At 38.3% G+C, this 19,083-nt stretch overlaps 1 protein-coding gene across 6 annotated transcripts in view; it reads right to left on the bottom strand.

Annotated features, from left to right (window-relative positions):
• Positions 1-1,105: 1,105 nt before the first annotated feature.
• The window catches only part of Acsl4 (acyl-CoA synthetase long chain family member 4), a 73,788-nt gene continuing 55,810 nt past the window's right edge, over positions 1,106-19,083 (bottom strand). For all 6 annotated transcript variants that reach the window (XM_029473007.2, XM_021152851.3, XM_029473008.2 and 3 more), the window contains exons 13-16: positions 18,480-18,671; positions 15,074-15,188; positions 14,212-14,369; positions 1,106-3,968 (exon numbers count right to left, since the gene is read on the bottom strand). In XM_029473007.2, the coding sequence (XP_029328867.1) occupies positions 3,811-3,968; positions 14,212-14,369; positions 15,074-15,188; positions 18,480-18,671 (623 nt within the window). In that variant the 3' untranslated portion in view covers positions 1,106-3,810. The remainder of the gene's footprint in view (positions 3,969-14,211; positions 14,370-15,073; positions 15,189-18,479; positions 18,672-19,083) is intronic.

Genomic DNA, 19,083 nt, shown 5'->3' with positions numbered 1-19,083 from the left:
ATCTCTTGTACCTTTCTGGGGTTACAAGACAGTATACATTCAATGCTAACAGCCCCAAGGCTGTTAGCATTGAATGTATACTCCTTGTTACCAGCAAAATTTGAGGAGATTCACTCTTGCCTCTTTTAAGTTGGTTTAATACTGGAGGTTTTCCCAAAAAGTGTTAACAGATACTGAACTACAAAAGGTCTTCTGCCTTTTCCAAGTTCTGCCAGGCTTGGGTATACTTCTGAAGTGGTGTGACTTAAAACAAAGGAAATCAAATAGGTTTGGAGCTTGGTTTTGTTTCCTAAAGCAGTCCAGTGCTGTGCTATGCTGTACTTCTCTTTTAAAATGTTTGGGGATGGGGAGATAGGGGGGTTAATCCTAGCACTCAGGAGGCAGAGGCAGGTGGCTGGTCTATAGAGTGAATTCTATAACAGCCAGTGCTACACAGAGAAACCCTATCTGGAAGAAAAAGAAAGGTTTAGCTATATGTGGTGGTGTACACCTCTAAGCCAAGCACATGAGAGGCTGAAAGAGGCTTCTACATTTGAAGCCAACCTGGGCTATAAAGGAACTTTCCCACCAAAGAGAGGAGAGACAGACCCTATTTTCCATCCTTAGCACTAAATAAGAAATAAAATTTTAGACGCTACATTTGAGTAATGCCCAAAGTCACCTAGCAGAGTTACAAATAGAGGTGTGTGTGTGTGTGTGTGTGTGTGTGTGTGTGTGTGTGTGTGTGTGTGTGTGTGTGTATGTGTGTGTGTGTGTTCATCTTCATACACCTTATATACATATATACATATAAGGTGTATGAAGATGAACACACACACTATATATGTATATATGTATATGTAAACATTAGCCTAAAATTATTAGAATTTACCAATAATTACACCCTAACTATGCCTTGTCCCACAGTTTCCATGTTACAAGATATTCAACTCACTGTATTAAAATAATAGTTCTGAATCCAAATAAACCAACGTAATAAATACAATTTATAAAAGGTAAGTTAACCACTTAATTCCAGATATCCAAGCGCACTACTTAGAAAGCCTAGGTAACATTCAAACTTATAGATTTTTTTATATTGATATATAAGAAAAAACAAATTGGCTTGATAACATGGGTGGATTTATTTTTTATAAGATTCAAGTGCAAACTTAAAAATAAGAACAAAGAAAGCTTTTCAAGAGTCAACACAAAAATCTAAGGAACAATCCTACAATCGTGCATTTTAACAGAAAATACAAATATGAATATAAAATTTGTAACTACATTCAAAATTAAAATGTATCTCTCCAGTTCCCAAACGCCACACAATCTTTTAACCTGTTCTCAGCTTCTCACTGTAGAAACATTTGTCATATGCTACCAGGAAAATATAGCCAAAGATTACTAGTCAGTCTCTATGAATAAAGTAACAGGATTCTCCCTTGCTTTGGACTCTATGAATCATTCATTTGTATTTCATTTCTTAAAAATCAATCATATCTTCAGTCTATATAAAAAAAAGAATGAGTACAAATATCAAAGAAATAAAACCCTTTCATGTAATTAAAGCAAAAATCATGAGTGTTCAACTTAGAAATGCACACACTTATAATCAATAGTAAGCGCAGCTTTATTTGATGGCTGACATGTAATAACTGTGAACAATTTAAATAGGTATAAAAATGGAGATCAAAATCTTTAGGCTCAAATACTTAAAAAGTCACTATGAATATGGAAAATAGTTCTGTTTACATAAACATGTCTACTTTTGATGAAAAGTCAGGGGGGCAGTGGCATCTCCCTGGTCCCTTAACATGTTTGGATTTTCATGAAGAATTAGCAGCACCCAACCTTGTGTTAATTGCGTGAGTCTTAAGGACCTAGTTGGCAGTGTTCCAGCTTTGGGAGATGGGAGTGGGTGGGGTGCAAGTATCTTAAATAAGATAGTATGCATGCACTCACATTTTAAGATCACCATTCCAAATGGGATACATATATTGGAAAAGCCTTAAAAAAAAAAAAAAAAAAAAAAAAACTTTAAGGATAAACAGTGCACTAGGAGGACGTAGAAGCTGAATAGTAGTCTACTTGATAATTAATGTCTTTTCACGCTTCAAAGGCAAGATGGTAGCATGAGAATACTCACATATAACTTCAGGGAAAACTTGCCTCGAATTTTATTTTGCAGAACACTGAAAAGAAACTTTTACAAAAACCTTCGCTGTTGCTCATAATACCAGATGATTTTTTTCATTATTACCACCATATACATAACATTTAAATAATTTCTTTATAAATATTTTAGAGCACAAAGAACTCATTTTGTTGTAGTGGTGGCCCACATCTGTACAACGCAATGGAAGCAACATATATATATTATATACACACATACACACTTGTATATGTGTGTGTGTGCGTGTGTGTGTATAAAATGATTATGAAAAAGTGCAAAGAATAACAGTATTAAGAATTTTTGCTTTTTACAGTAACTATGGTTCAAGTGCGAATATCTATCAAGAATATATAATTCCAGACTTTAGCTAAAGATTCAAAAAGAAACTCACACTCCAAGTTACTTCACAGACAGTCCTTAATCAAGTAACTCTGCCCTTCTCCCAAATCTAGCATTTCCAGTTTCTAAACTCTTCACAAACAGGAAAAGTGGTAACAGTGTTTTCTTCCCTTGAACTTCCCCAGGCTCATCCAAGACATTTAATCACCCGTCGGTTTGAACAAGATTTTGAGGAAGTCATGTATCATATAACCCGCTTTGCTGAAATTAAAGCGAAATGAAAGGCTCTCTGAAATGCACACTACTGATCAACAATCAATCAGCAACAGCAAGCAGACCATACATTACAAATGTAATTTAATACAAACACATTTGAAAACCAAGCCCTGTTATCAAATTCCGAGTCTAAATCTCTTTCCCAGGTTCAGTGCTACACAAGGATCCTAACTCTGAATGCTTAGGATTCACCAGCGTTCTAACAGAAAGGCAATGAATCTTGCTGAATTCTGATTGACTTTCTAACACGTTCCCCTTGGTCTCAGTCTTTAACCACATTACACACAGGTCACTTTTAAAAAGTGAACATTCCTTTTAAGACATTTAAATAATTACAGATGCTGACTTTAGTTCTCAGACATCCAAAGGAGCAGTTCAGCTTCCCTTCAAATACATTATGAGATATTTTTGGTAGGTGTGTGTTGTTTTAGTCTTAACTTCAGGCACTGTAATTATTCACAATATTGCAACGAGTCTATGTCTAACCTACATGACAATTATGATCTTAAGATAATACCTTCTAAGATACTGATTCCATAGAATATGACTGATTTTTGTCCCTTCAAGATAAATGGTTGGAAGAGGATTTCAAAGCCTGGTGGCACCCACCTCTGCTTTGAGTAGTGTTAATACGTAATTTTGTCATGATTATTATAGAAACTTCTGAACTAGGAAGACACAGACGCTGGAAGCTGTAAATTTCTTCAATTCTATCTATTCCAAGTCCAATTTCTTTACTTTAGCATTGAGTATCTTCTCTTTATAAAAACAAGGGTATATAAGGCTACTTTTAAAAAAACAGAATTTCTGCTCTAAACTTAATAACACAGCTAAAGGGAAATGTCTTTGCGATCTCAACTTCACTAGGACTATGCAAGTTAAAGTAGACTCAACTATTTTCACGACTTTTGGTTGTTTTTGTTTCATGTCTTTAGAAAATACATCTTACATTCTAACAAGGAGATCAACAAAGGCTTAAACTCTAGAACTAAAAACCATCAGGCCACCTCCTGTGTAAATGGAAATCAGAGAGCCGCATTTTATTTGCCCCCATACATTCGCTCAATGTCTTTAAGATAATGGTTCTTCAACTCCTTCCTCTTCAGCTTGAAGGCATCTGTTACCAAACCAGTCTCGGGGGTCCATGGCTCTGGGCTTAATCGAACCTTGATCGGAATTTCAAATCGCTCCAATTTCACTGAAATAAAAAAAAAGAAGGAAAGAATGGTAGGATAGAGGCAGGAAAGAAGAAGAAAGGAAGAGAAAGAGAGGGGGTTAGAAAACAATGAATCCAACATAGAATTTTCAGAATTGATGACCTAGGTGATGCAATAAAAGAAAGTTTATTTATTTATTGGTATGTCAATTAACAATATGCACACTAATAGGCAGCTTTGCTCACAGACACACACACCCCATCTTCCTCTTAGAACCTTTATATCACTGTTCTCTGCCTGGAGTGGTTTTCCATCCAGAGGTGTCTACTAACATCCAGAATTCCTCCATTTGTAACAAAAAAAGACTAGATTTTTTTTTGTCATCATACACACACACACACACACACACACACACACACACACTTTCATATTTTATGAGCACACTTCATTCCATGCCTGTATTTCCCTCCACACATATTATTGATGTGTCTCAACCACTACAAGGCAGGCTCCATGAAAGGTCGTTGTTTTCCTGGCTGTCAGCTATGAACTAGACCAAGAGTCCTCAATAAATTCATACAAATCTATTAAGTCATTCCATACAAAATTAAGCCTCCCGGGGGCAGGTGAGATGGCTCAGCAGTTAAGAGCACTAACTGCTCTTCCGAAGGTCCTGAATTCGAATCCCAGCAACCACATGGTGGCTCACAACCATTCATAATGAGATCTGATGCCCTCTTCTGGAGTTTCTGAAGACAGCTACAGTGTGCTTACATATAATAAATAAATAAATCTTTTTTTAAAAAATTAAGACTGCCAAAATATATTCCTTAAAAGCTGTATTATATGATCAAATGTGAACCAACATGGTATTTATTTGGTGTAATAATAGTGCTTAAAGAGTGTAAGAGTGAACACAGTACATACTGTGTGGGAGTTACACAAGTCAGTATATGTTGGGAGAAATATAAGAAATTGAGAACATAGAAGTAGCTGGAGGGTGGCATATACCTCTAATCCCAGCATTCAGGAGGCCGAAGCAGGTAGATTTCTGTGAGTTCCAGGCTAACCAAGCCTACATAGTCTGAGCATAGACTCTGTCGTAAAATAAAAGTATCAATAATAAAAAGAGAACAGGGTATTCAATCATATTACCCTATTTCTTACAATGCCCCAAGGTATATATTAACATAATCTCATTATAACAATTCTAAAGGCCAGACACCCAAGCATGTGAGCTTGATTTTTTTTATTAGATATTTGCTTTATTCACATTTCAAATGTTATCCCTTTTCCTGGTTTTCCCTCTGAAACCTTCCTATCCCCTCCCCTTTCCCCCTGCTCACCAACTAATACACTCCCACTTCCCTGTCCTGCCATTCCCCTACACTGGGGCATTGAGCCTTCACAGGACCAAGGACCTCTCCTCCCACTGATGACTGAGAAGGCCATCCTCTGCTACATATGCAGCTGGAGCCATTGGTCCCTCCATGTGTAGTCTTTGGCTGGTGATTTAGTCCCTGGGAGCTCTGGGGGTACTGTTTGGTTCATATTGTTGTTCCTCCTATGGGGCTGCAAATCCCTTCAGCTCCTTGGGTCTTTTCTCTAACTCCTCCATTGGGGGACCTGTGCTCAGTCCAATGGTTGGCTGAAAGCATCCCCCTTTGTATTTGTCGGGCACTGGTGGAGCCTCTCAGGAGACAGTCATATCAGGCTCCTGTCAGCAAGCACTTCTTGGCATCAGCAATAGTGTCTGGGTTTGGTAACTGTATATGGGATGGATCCCCAGGTGGGGCAGTCTCTGGATGGCCTTTCCTTCAGTCACTACTCCACTCTTTGTAACTCCTCCTGTGATTTTTTTTTTGTTCCTCCTTCTAAGAAGGACCAAAGTATCCACTCTTTGGTCTTCTTTCTTTTGAGCTTCATGTGGTCTGTGAATTCTATCTTGGGTATTCCTAGCTTCAGGGCTAATATCCACTTATCAGTGAGTACATACCATGTATATTCTTTTGTGATTGGGTTACCTCACTCAGAATGATATTTTCTAGTTCCATCCATTTCCCTAAGAATTTCATAAATTCATTCTTTTTAATAGCTGAATAGTATTCCATTGTGTAAATATACCACTGTTTTCTGTATCCATTCCTCTGTTGAGGGACATCTGGGTTCTTTCCAACTTCTGGCTATTATAAATCTGGGTATACACCCAGGAATGCTATTGCTGGGTCCTCAAGGTAGTACTATGTCCAATTTTCTGAGGAACCACCAAACTGATTTCCAGAGGGGTTGTATCAGATTGCAATCCCACCAACAATGTAGGACTGTTCCTCTTTCTCCACATCCTCGCCAGCATCTGCTGTCACCTGAGTTTTTGACCTTAGCCATTCTGACTGGTGTGAGGTGGAATCTCAGGGTTGTTGTGATTTGCATTTCCATGATGACTAAGGATGTTGAACATTTCCTTAGGTGCTTCTCAGCCATTTGGTATTCCTCAGGTGAGGATTCTGGTTGCCCTTGGATTTGGAGCATAGATGTTCAGAATTGAGAGTTCTTCTTGGTAGATTTTTCCTTTGATGAGTATGGAGTGTGGAGTGTCCTTCCTTATCATTTTTGATGAGTTTTTGGTTGAAAGTTGATTTTATCCAATATTAGAATGTCTACTCCAGCTTGTTTCTTGGAATCATTTGCTATGAAAATTGCTTTCCAGCCTTTTACTCTGAAGTAGTGTTTGTCTTCGACACTGAGGTGTGTTTCCTGTATGCAGCAAAATGCTGTCTTTTTATTGGGAAATTGAGTCCATTGATGTTAAGAGATATTGAGGAATAGTGACTGTTGCTTCCTATTACTTTTGATGTTATTTTTATGTTTGCATGTTTATCTTCTATTGGATTTGTTGAAAGATTACTTTCTTGCTTTTTCTAGGGTGTAGTTTCCCTCCTTGTGTTGGTGTTTTCCATCTATTATCCTTTGAAGGGCTGGAAGTGTGGTTGTAAATTTGTAAATTTGTAAAAGTGTGTTGCATAAATTTTATTTTGTCATGCAATATCTTGGTTTCTCCATCTATGGTAATTGAGAATTTTGGTAGGTATAGTAATCTGGGTTGGCATTTGTGTCTCTCAAGGTCTGTCTGAGATCTCCCCAGGATCTTCTAGCTTTCATAGTCTCTGGTGAGAAGTCTGGTATAATTCTAATAGGCCTGCCTTTATATGTTACTTTACCTTTTTCCCTTATTGTTTTTAATAGTCTTTCTTTTCTTCTCTTTTCTTTAAATTTTTTTTTATTACGTATTTTCCTCAATTACATTTCCAATGCTATCCCAAAAGTCCCCCATACCCTCCCCCGCTCCCCTACCCACCCATTCCCACTTTTTGGCCCTGGCGTTCCCCTGTACTGGGGCATATAAAGTTTGCATGTCCAATGGGCCTCTCTTTCTAGTGATGGCCGACTAGGCCATCTTTTGATACATATGCAGCTAGAGTCAAGAGCTCCGGGGTACTGGTTAGTTCATAATGTTGTTGCACCTACAGGGTCGCAGATCTCTTTAGCTCCTTGGATACTTTCTCTAGCTCCTCCATTGGGGGCCCTGTGATCCATCCAATAGCTGACTGTGTGCATCCACTTAATAGTCTTTCTTTGTTTAGTGCATTTGGTATTTTGATTATTATGTGACGAGAGGAATTTCTTTTCTGGTCCAGTCTATTTGGAGTTCTGTAGGTCTCTTGTATGTTCATGGGCATCTCTTTCTTTAAGTTAGGGAAGTTTCTTGTATAATTTTATTGAAGATATTTACTGACCCTTTAAGTTGGGAATCTTCACTCTCTTCTATACCTATTATCCTTAGGTTTGGTCTTCTCATTATGTCCTGGATTTCCTTGATGTTTTGGGTTAGGAGCTTTTTGCTTTTTGCATTTTCTTTCACTGTTGTGTCAATGTCTTCTATGATATCTTGTGCACCTAAGATTCTCTCTTCTATCTCTTGTATTCTGCTGGTGATGCTTACATCTATGAATCCTGGGCTCTTTCCTAGGTTTTCTATCTCCAGAGTTGTCTCCCTTTGTGATTTTCTTTATTGTTTCTATTTCAATTTTTAGATCCTGGATGCTTTTGTTCAGTTCTTTCACCTGTTTGGTTGTTTTTTCCTAAAATTCTTTAAGGGATGTTTTGTGTTTCCTCTTTAAGGTCTTCTACCTGTTTTGCTGTGTTATTTTGTATTTCTTTGAGGGAGTTATTTATATCATTCTTCAATTATTCTCTCATCATCATGAGATGTGATTTTAAATCAGAGTCATGCTTTTCTTGTGTGTTGGGGTAACCAGGGTTCACCGTGTGGGAAAGGTGGGTTTTGATGATGCCAAGTAGCCTTGGTTTCTGTTGCTTATGTTCTTGCACTTGCCTTCACCATCTGTTTATCTCTGGTGTTAGCTGGTCTTGCTGTCTCTCACTTTGGCTTGTCACTCCTGCAAGCCTGTATGTCAGTACTCATGGAAGACCAGTTCTCTCTGAATAAACCTGAACATTATAAAGGCGATCCTGCAGGTGGCAGCATATCTATGTTTTTGCTGTTGCTGTTTTTAAAGTGAGTGTGTGTGTGTGAATGTGTGTGTGTCTGGGTCTGTGTGAGTGTGTTTGTGTGTGTGTGTGTCTGTGTATACCACGGCAGAAGAAAGGAGCTAGATTTCCCAGAGCTCCAGGATCATGATTATCATTCAGTATCCAAATAATATATTTTTTAATTACATATCTCACTCCAAGAACAGGAAAGTTGTAGGAGCCTAGTGATTCCTGGGATTTTTCTTCTGCTTTCTATATGCAATTACAATGCAGCTTGACATTCCCTAATTATCTTCATACAGCTAAATACACAGTGATATTAGCATCTCAATAACTAAGGATAACTGGGGGGATGCCTCCAGTGGGCAGGTTACTGGTTGAAATAGTTTTTTTTTTTTTTTTTTTTTTTTTTTTGGTTTTTCGAGACAGGGTTTCTCTGTATAGCCCTGACTGTCCTGGAACTCACTCTGTAGACCAAGCTGGCCTCGAACTCCGAAATCCGCCTGCCTCTGCCTCCCAAGTGCTGGGATTAAAGGCGTGCGCCACCACGCCCGGCTCTGAAATAGTTTATGAAATACCATATTAAAAGAAAAATTAGAACATGTATCAAACAAGGTTCTGGGAGCCTGGGGACAGTAACATAAGACTTATTTATAAATAATAAAATTACCCCGAAGAAAGCATTACATACCTAAGCACCTTTACAATGTGAATAATCAGAAAATGGACTTTGAAATTTAAAATATTTAGAGTGCTCAGGGTTCAGAAAGTTCTTGGGAAATTAAGATATTGAGGTTGGAAAAATTGTTATAAACTATATTTTAAAACCTAGGTGAAATCTAAGTTGCCTTTTGAAGTAAAAGAAGAATTTGGCATCACTACTAAGGAAATGTCTATGATAGAAATAAAAGCCATTGTAGCTTTCCCGATGAAATTAGAACCATTTTGACAAAGAGAGGGGAACAAAGACTTCTGTAATACACTTTCCTTTTGACCCCCAAATTCCACATCTAAGAATTCACACCAAGAAGAAAATTACACACAGGCTGATGAGATGACTCCGTTGCAAACCTGTTTGCCTCGTAAGCATGAAGGACTGACTGGGCCTGATCCCTAACATCTACATGAGAAGCTGAGCATCTCAGAGATGGGGAGGGAGAGTCAGGCAATAGCTAAGGAAACAAAGTAGATGGTCCCCAAGGAATGAGCTCCATCCTCTATATGCAGAACTGCACTCACCTGAACATGCATACATACACACAAGCCAAAACTGTCACTCAAGAAAATAGTTTTGTAGAAAAGATGTTTCTTTAAGGGGGGTGGGAAGTACTATTCATCTAAAAATAGAACAGGTTAAATATTTATTTTCTGAAGAAAAAAAAAACTAGGAATTAAAGATGATGATGAAATTATGTAGCTAGTGAATTAAGAAACCGCTGGTGATATTGACAAGTGGAGTTGATGCAGAGGGCGAGCAGAGGTCACTCCAGCCAGGGGACTTTAACTTACTTCCTTATAACTTTCTTTATTGTCCAATTTTTCATGATTACAGCTAACTAGTAGTTAAGAAAATTATTACTTTCATCGTTTAAATAAAATGATAAATCAAAAAAACATGTAAACAGTTTGAAAGTTGACATAGAAAAAAAGAAAAAAGAAAGTTGATATAGGGAAATACTAGGCTCCTCTCTACTGCTCCTAGGACATAAATACCCTAAAATAACTTTTCTTGGGAGCCAGAGGTAAGAGGATCACTCCAAGTCTCAGGATATCCTGCTTTAATTGGTAAGCTGTAGGCTAGTCAGGGATACATAAAGAGATGCTAACTTCAATATTTTTTAATGACAAACTCATTAACTACAATGAAGTAAATGAAATGAGGAAAAGGCGTGGGTGGGAAAGTTCACTTAAATCTAGAGAAGAAAACCAAAGGACCACTGCTAACTGACTCAGAGAAGGCTAAAATACCTGCCAACCAGCAAGGATGCCAAGCGTCCTCAATGGAAGGCCTAGGGCAGGGAGCCCTGAGCACTGTTCAAGTGTTTTTAAGTAGTCCCTTTTAAAATATGGATGAACACACAAGTATCAGCAGAAACTAAGAACCCAGGAGATGTCACTGTCCTAATGGCTGTTCATTGCCCAATTCTTTGTGTGACCTGACATCCGGACAACTATAGGTAAATCCTTTGGAATATGTAAAGAGACCTGTAGCCTTCACCAAACCAAAGGCCTATAGCAGAGATTTCCTTACTTTGCTGTGAATCTGCCTGATGTACTCATTATACACTTGAAAAGTGTTTTCATTCATGACTTTTTGTGCTCTGTTACAATAGAACTTCATTTTTTAAAAATGTTACCTCATTTGAATATAGCTGAGGCAACTTAAATCTATGGTCCAGGATCAGGACCACTGATGTTTTCCTCCAGAATAATTAATTTCCTATTCTCCTTGGGAAAGTAAACAACAATTAAAAAAAAAAAAAACCTTCAAACTCAAACTAGGGAGAAGTACAGGGGAACGCCAGGGCCAAGAAGTGGGAGTGGGTGGTTAAGGGAGTGGGGGGTGGGGATATGGGGGACTTTTGGGATAGCATTTGAAATGTAAATGAAGAAAATACCTAATAACAAAAAAAAATTTAAAAAGTCACTTTATAACAACTAAGCAAATAATTCAGCAAGAGGATGCTCCAATTCAAAACATACATACCCATAATATACACATACCCAATTTCATAAAATATTAGTAGATGTAAAGTCAGATTAACCCTCAGCACAATAGTAATGGGTGACTCCAACAACTGACTGTCACTGTAGTGACTATCCCTGGTTGTCAACTTGACTATATTTGGAATGAACTACAATCCAGAATTGGAAGGCTCACCGGTGACCCTTATCAGCTTGGAGATAGAAGTTTCTGATCTGGATCTTGGTATGGAGATCTTAAGGCATAGTGGCTATGGATTCCAGTCTGTAACCAGACTTAAAGCAAAACAGGCTCCTTAGGGGGGAGGTAGAAAGTGTAGTCCACGAGGAAATGCGCTACACTGCTAAGGAGCTTAATGAGTTCGCTAATTCTTTCGAGCAGAAACCTGGCGAATATGTGTGGGAATGGATTTTCAGGGTGTGGGATGAGGGTGGAAGGAACATAAAACTAGAGCAGGCTGAGTTTATTGACATGGGCCCTCTGAGTGGAGATTCTAGGTTTAATACAGAAGCTCGCATAGTTAAAAAAGATGTCAAAAGTTTGTCTGGTTACAGATCTAGAAGAAACTATTGGTGGGCCTTGAGAAACATCAGTATTGTCTTGTTTGGCATTTTCTTCAGTGAAAGTCACTGCTGGTTTGTCAGACTGTGCAAGATAAGTTATTGCACCTGGCCCGTCCTACAACCAAGAAAGAAGCAAGCCAGTAAAGAACATCCCTCCATGGCCTCTGCATCAGCTCCTGCTTCCTGACCTGCTTGAGTTCCAGTCCTGACTTCCTTGGTGATGAACAGCAGTATGGAAGTGTAAGCCGAATAAACCCTTTCCTCCCCAACTTGCTTCTTGGTCATGATGTTTTGTCCAGGAATAGAAACCCTGACTAAGACACTCACCAACTGAAAGGTCATTCCAACAACTCAGAGGAACATGTGACTTAGGTGATATCATAGAGCAAATAGACTTTAGTAGGTATCTATGGGACATTCCTTCCAAGCACTGCAGAATACATTTCTTTTCGAAGAAGTCCATAGAATGTCAAAATATATTAAGGCATGAGGCACGTCTTAGAAAATACAAATTAGCTAAAACAATCCCCTGTATTCCATCTAATCACAACAGGAATAGACCACAAATCAACCACAAAGAGAAACTCTATAGAGAGCTCACAGAATTTCTAAGAGTAAACAATACAGGGGGAAAAACCCACAGAAATATGTTCTATTAAACTGTAAAATCTAAACAAAAATCAATGAATTTCTACATGTATATAAGCTTGAAAAATTAATCCAAGATGAGATAAACGATTTAAGCAGGTCTACAATCAGTGAAATTGAAGCAGTAACTAAAAATTTCCCAACTAAAAATATCCAGGTCCAGATAAGAGATTAGCTTCACTGATAGTTTTTATTACATGTTCAAGAACTAATAGTAGCCGGGCGTGGTGGCGTACACCTTTAATCCCAGCACTCGGGAGGCAGAGGCAGGCGGATTTCTGAGTTCGAGACCAGCCTGGACTACAAAGTGAGTTCCAGGACAGCCAGGGCTACACAGAGAAACCCTGTCTCGAAAAACCAAAAAAAAAAAAAAAAGAACTAATAGTAATGCGCCTTAAATTATTCCATAAAATATGAAATGAGCATGGTGTTGCCAAAAACATTTCTACAAACCTGCTATTACCCTAATACCAAAATCAAAGATTCAACAAAATAAAAAAGTATAGACCAGCCCAATAAACATAAATGCAAAAACTTATCAACAAAATTCAGGAACCCATCAAACCATTCACCATGATCATGTTGGCTTAATTCCAGAGATGGCTCAACATATGTACATCAATAAATGAAATAAACTGCATAACTACACTCAAGGACCACCTGGTCCTCCTGATAGATGCAGAAAGGCAAAACTCCAACATTCCACCAGGGTGTGGTGCTGCAGGCCTTTAATTCCAGGACTAGGGAGACAGAGGCAGGTGAATCTCTGTGAGTTTGAGGCCAACATGATCTGTTGAAGTAGTTCCAGGACACAGAAAAACCCTGTCTCAAAAACCAACAAAACACAACAAACAAACACACAAAATCCAACATTCCTTAATATTAAAAGACCCTGAAGAAACTCAGATTAGAATTTATTTATGTATTTATTTGTTTATTTATATCCATATACCTATACTGCTCTCAACCTTGCTCAGAAGTTTCTTTTGGTAGTAGGCAGAAATAAATACACAGACTCATATCATAATTGTCAAAGAACTGAGAATAAGCGACTGTGAGTATTCAGCCCTAAATAGCATGACTCTCAAAAACCCTCCCTGCCCAAGACTCAAGGAGCATTGTGGAAGAGAAACTAGGAAGAATGTAAAAGATGAAAGGTAGGGGCTGTAGTGAAGAGTACTGTGAAATGCTGTCTTTTGTATAAGGAATAGCCACTGGGCAAATGAATTCACAGCAGCTATGGTCATGCCTGCAAAGACCTATACTAAATCAAGTCAGTCAACATGGATGGCAGAGCATCTCATGAGCCCCCCCACCCTTAGCCTAAGAGTTGCTGTCTGCCGCTGATACCTTTTCCTTGGGGGTGTGGCCACTGGTAGACTGCCCGTGCTTCAATGGATGGCCCTACACTCATGCCCATGTAGGCACCACTAAGGGGACTTGGTGGGTTATTAAAAGAGAGAAGAGGACATAAAATTGGGAAGGAGACCCACTATTGGGTAAGGTCTAAAGGAAGCTACAGGGAAACAGATTATGATTTTATATACACACACACACATATAAAATTCTCAAAGAACAAGAGTATGTATTTAATTGTTAAGTTGATTTTATATCCACACACACACACACACCACTCATTGAGATTTTTAGAAAAAAAAAAAGGATATAAAGATGTTTTAAAGGGACTTAGATGGAAGTAGCAAGGAGTGAATACAATCAAGATGCATTGTACATGTGTCTGAATTTTCTAGTGTAACGCACAAAATAATTATTAGGTGACTTTTATGGACTTCAACAGCTTAGCAATTTCTTACTTACTGGCATTTGCAGCTTCTCGAATTTCTTTCAGTATTTCAGCTTCCATGGCGGGATTATTGCAAATATCAACCCAAGATCCTTCTACCCCCTTCTGTTGTGCCAAAAGAGTCAACTTTTTCTGGTTAGGAACCACAAAACTGATCACATAGGACTGGTCACTGAAAAATATACATATTAAGGAGTAAGTAAAATTATTCACGTTATTCAATGTAACAGTACAGTATTAGTAATTCTAAATATACATATTATATAATATTAATAAATAAAGAAAGTGGCTCAATCTCACAGGCTTTTGACTTAGAAAAACTTGGACTGAAAATTCACCATGTGCTACCTATGTGAACTTTTGGGGAAATTATTCATGCTGAGTCTTAATTGCTATGGATCCTATATGAAAGAACTTGTAACATAGGTTAAATCAGAAAATAAACATTTAGCAAGACATGGTAGATGTCTAATAAAAAACTATAATAAATGAGTTTCAGGAAAAGACCGTCATGTTGTTCTATAAATTCAAGAACTTTAATGTTTATTTTCCTAGCCACAAAGTTCTAAGAGACTTTTGATGATATCTGAATGTTTACACACAATCAAATTTCTTTTATAATGTTCCTTTTACTGTTAAGTATGAAACACAAAACAGAACTATTTTTTGTCTGGCGAGATAGCAATCAAGTCTGATGACCTGAATTTGATCTCCAGGACCCAAATGGTGATAGAAGAGAGCCCGCACAAGGTGTTCCACGTGAGCGTCCCCCAACAAACACAAAAGAGATGATACATAGATAGATAGATAGATAGATAGATAGATAGATAGATAGATAGATAGATAGACAGACAGACAGACAGATCAAAGAGTTACCTTTTGGCAAAAGCACAGATGTTGTCGATCAGTGGACAATTCTTCAGTGCAGCTTCTACTTTCCCAAGAGATACATATTCTCCTGCTTGTAACTTTACCAGATCTTTCTTACGATCTAGAATCATAAAAATATGGATCGTCAAGTTAAATCAGAGACATTGGCGGTTTTCTCTTGGGAGACCTGAGCTCCTCTGAATGGAGATGGAGGGGGGAATGGATCTGATGAAGAAGAAAGGTTGGAGGCAGCTAGGGGGAGTAGGGGAGAACTATGGTTGGGAATCCCAGCACTCCGGAGGCAGAGGCAGGGGGGTTTCTGAGTTCAAGGCCAGCCTGATCTACAAAGTGAGTTACAGGACAGCCAGGGCTATAGAGAGAAACCCTGTCTTGGAAAAAAAAAAAAAAGAAAAAAAAAAAAGAATTGTATTTTCTATTAAAAACTACAAACCCACAGTTTGTTGCATTGTGGCATACATAATTCTGGTTTTATTTAAATTTATTGCCTTAGATTTTATTTATAAAGATATTTCTTCTAAAATCTTGACATATATGTATATATGCATATGTACATAAAATTTAATATAAATTTCAATATAGTTTAATAAATATATAAATATAATTTTAATACATAAAATTATGTGTGTATACATATATAATTTTCCAAAGCATACTGATAAAAATGCATCAAGTACTAAAGATTCAGCACTCAGGTGTGTAAGGTAAGATCATCTTAAGTTCTAGGCCAGTGTAGTCTCTTAATGGTTCAAGTTCAGTCTGAGGTATGACTGCAAGAGTATGTCTCAAATCAGTTCTCTCCAATAAGTGTCACCAAATCTATCAACCACATACCAGAGCAGGACACATTTCTGGCAGTAGTTAGCCAAACACACAGACACACAGACACAGACACACACACACACAGACACAGACACACACACACACACACACACACACACATACATACACAAGATTCCATGGTATTTGCTTGCTTCTCTTTTGTCTTACTGGTTTTTTTGTTTTTTGGATGTTTTGACTTTCATTTTGTCTTTTCCTTTTAAGAGAGTGTATAAAAGTTTGAGAGGGCACAAAATTAGGTAGGAAGGTGAGGAAGATCTGGGAGGACTTGGGGAGGGGTGAAAACACAATCAAAATATACTGTTTGAAAATAGTTTAATAAAAACATACTTAAATAAATATTAGCTAAAGGTTATACAAAGCTGTAACATCATGTCATACTCCCTGAATGTTATGAACTTCTCACACTCAGAATTCCAATGACGTTAAGGGAAGGAACAGAACTTGGAGCATTAGATTAGGAATGGGAGCATCATCTGCTACAGGCTGTGATGCTTGGTATTTCAGCTCATCTCTTTCCACCTCATTCATATCCGTGACAATGGTGCCTTCCCCACAGAAGCATGTCACAGTCTATTCCATATAAAGCACACTCAACAAATGCCAATTCCCACATTCCCTATTTGACATTTTCTTTGTAAAGTGACAGTGCTGTAAGAAAGTACTGTCACAGGACAGCTCATCTTGAGTAATTATTAGCCTGCTTTAAATCTTTTCTATGAATGATGTGTTGCCTACCAACAGCAATAGTAAGGAAGACAGAGGCGTAGGAGGACGGGGGAGGAGGGTTCTGATCAAAACTCACTGTACTCATGGATGAAAAAATAGGTTTTCTAAAAAAGACTGTGCTAGATGCTTTTCAACAAAAGACCCTCTCTGACAATTCTGCTAACCCTAATGGCTTCCTTTTCCATTTTAAACCTGCAGCAACAGTGGGCACGTGCATTGTACATATGTGTTGATAATATCCATACATTTGGATCACAATTGTTTAGTTTCTTCCAAAATGCACAAATGTAAGATTATATTCAAGGAAATGGGATAATAAAAATAATCCTCTAACACACATTGGCCGAGGGTGGGGGTGGGGGTGGGGGATGGGAAGCATGATGACCTGAGTTCAAATCTCCAGCACCCACATAAACGCTGGGCACTAGCACGTGTGTTTAAGCTCAGTGTTGGGAGAAGGGCAGAACCAGGTCAATTCCTGAAGCTCATTGGCCAGCAAGCCCAGACAAATGGATAAGCTCCAGGTTCAGTGAAATACTGTCTCAAAAGACGCCAGAGAATGGTTTTAAAAGACACCCAGCCCTTCCACCTCTGTCCTCCAGGTCTACCCACACACCGATGTGCACAGACACACACCAAGTACAAACACCATACACACATGCAAACTGAAGAGGAGCCAGACGTGGTGGCACATGGATAGAATTCCTATTCATAGGAGTCTGACGCAGAAAGCTTGTGAGGTCAAGGCCAGGCTGTGCTACATAAGCTTATAGCTCCGTTTTGTTATCTAACACAAAACACGTCTCAAAAACCAGTTGCACCAGTAGAGGATAAAAGGGAGCTTAGGATGTACATGCATAGTACTCCTCTAGCATATACAAAACCTAGCTTTGCTCCACAATAGATGGCAATAGGAAAAATATGAATATGATTGCCTAGGAAAAAAGTTCATCATGTTTTTTAAATGAATCAGTAGATGAATGGTAAAGATGAAGACCAAACTTCCCAGGAAATCACTGCTTACATTCTGCTCAGATACTGTAAAGTAGAGCCACAGAATGAAATGTGTCACTAGAACTATGACCAAGCGACTGTATCACTAGAAGACAGACTAGACCTGGATGAGTAGCCCTTATAGCTAGTTAGTGTTTAAACCTTTGCCTATTGAAAGTGAACACAGGATTTCTTTTGGAGTCGCTTTTGGAGTTGCGTTTTGAGTATAAACATCTACTTCCGTTAAGTCCAGTTTTAAAAATAATAATAATAATAATGCCAAAGCAACACGCACTTTCAAAAGAATAGACTGGTGCTGAAGATTGAAATGATCTAGCTCTTACAGATAGAGCCATAGAAAGAGGTACCGGAAAAAAAAGGGGTGCATGATGATCACTGAGAAATTAGGGGGAAGGAAGGCCTAAAATCATATATGCATGCCACCGTAAATAGTTATACAGAGTTCTGTAGAGTTAAGCAAAAGAGGTCTTTCCTGGATCATTTTTTTGTTTATTCATTGCTGAATCTATTTTCCATTTTTCTGTCCACTTTCCCCTTCCCCTCCTCACACATTGCTACTACTTCAAAAGATTCAGGCACTTCTCTGAGCATCTCTCATTTCTTAACTCATCTAAGGCTAGCAGCTGCGCTATGAGGTGGATGTGTCTATTTCACAGATTGGAGCTCAGGCAGAAAGGGCACAAGTAAAGGAGCTTGCAGAGAGTTGGAACTAATCAGTCTACCAACCCCACTGATGGCCTAACCTATGTTCTTATTCAGCCTCACTGAAGCTACAAAATGAAAGAGACTATAGAAGAGAGAACACACTGACCTATAATCTGTAAGCATCCATCAGGATGGAATTCTCCAATATCGCCAGTGCAAAACCACCTTTGTCCATTTTCATCCACACAATAATCTTCTGCTGTTTTCTCTTCATTTTTAAAATATCCCATGGAGATATTCTGGCCGCCAATCACAATTTCACCTCTGGGGTTCGGCTTATCATGAACTGTATAACCACCTATAAATTTTTTTTTAAAAAATCAGTTATTATTCTCAAACAAAATTTATCATCTTCTATAAATTCTTTATTACAATTATTTGTGTGTGCACAGGTGCACATGCGTGTGTGTACACACATGTACACATGTACACACCCGCATGCCACAGTGCGCGTAAGTCAGAAAAAACATTGCAACAGTTGGATCTTTTCTTCCATTATGTGGGTCCCAAGAAACAAACTCAGGCCATCGAACTTGGCAGCAAGTTCAATGAGCTACTGAGTCGTCTCAATGACCCTTCATTAATTCTTCAAGTTTGTTATTCTAAAGTTTATATTGTGTTTTTGGGAGGAGCTAAGTTTACATTTCATCAGTTATGAGTGTATAATAAGGGAATAATGGGAAGGAGAGCAAGGGAAACTCTATGACAGG

This window comes from Mus caroli, unplaced genomic scaffold, assembly GCF_978045245.1.
Source record: "Mus caroli unplaced genomic scaffold, Mus_caroli_1 scaffold_5, whole genome shotgun sequence".
NCBI lineage: Eukaryota > Metazoa > Chordata > Mammalia > Rodentia > Muridae > Mus > Mus caroli.
This window is presented reverse-complemented; position numbering and strand designations above follow the sequence as displayed.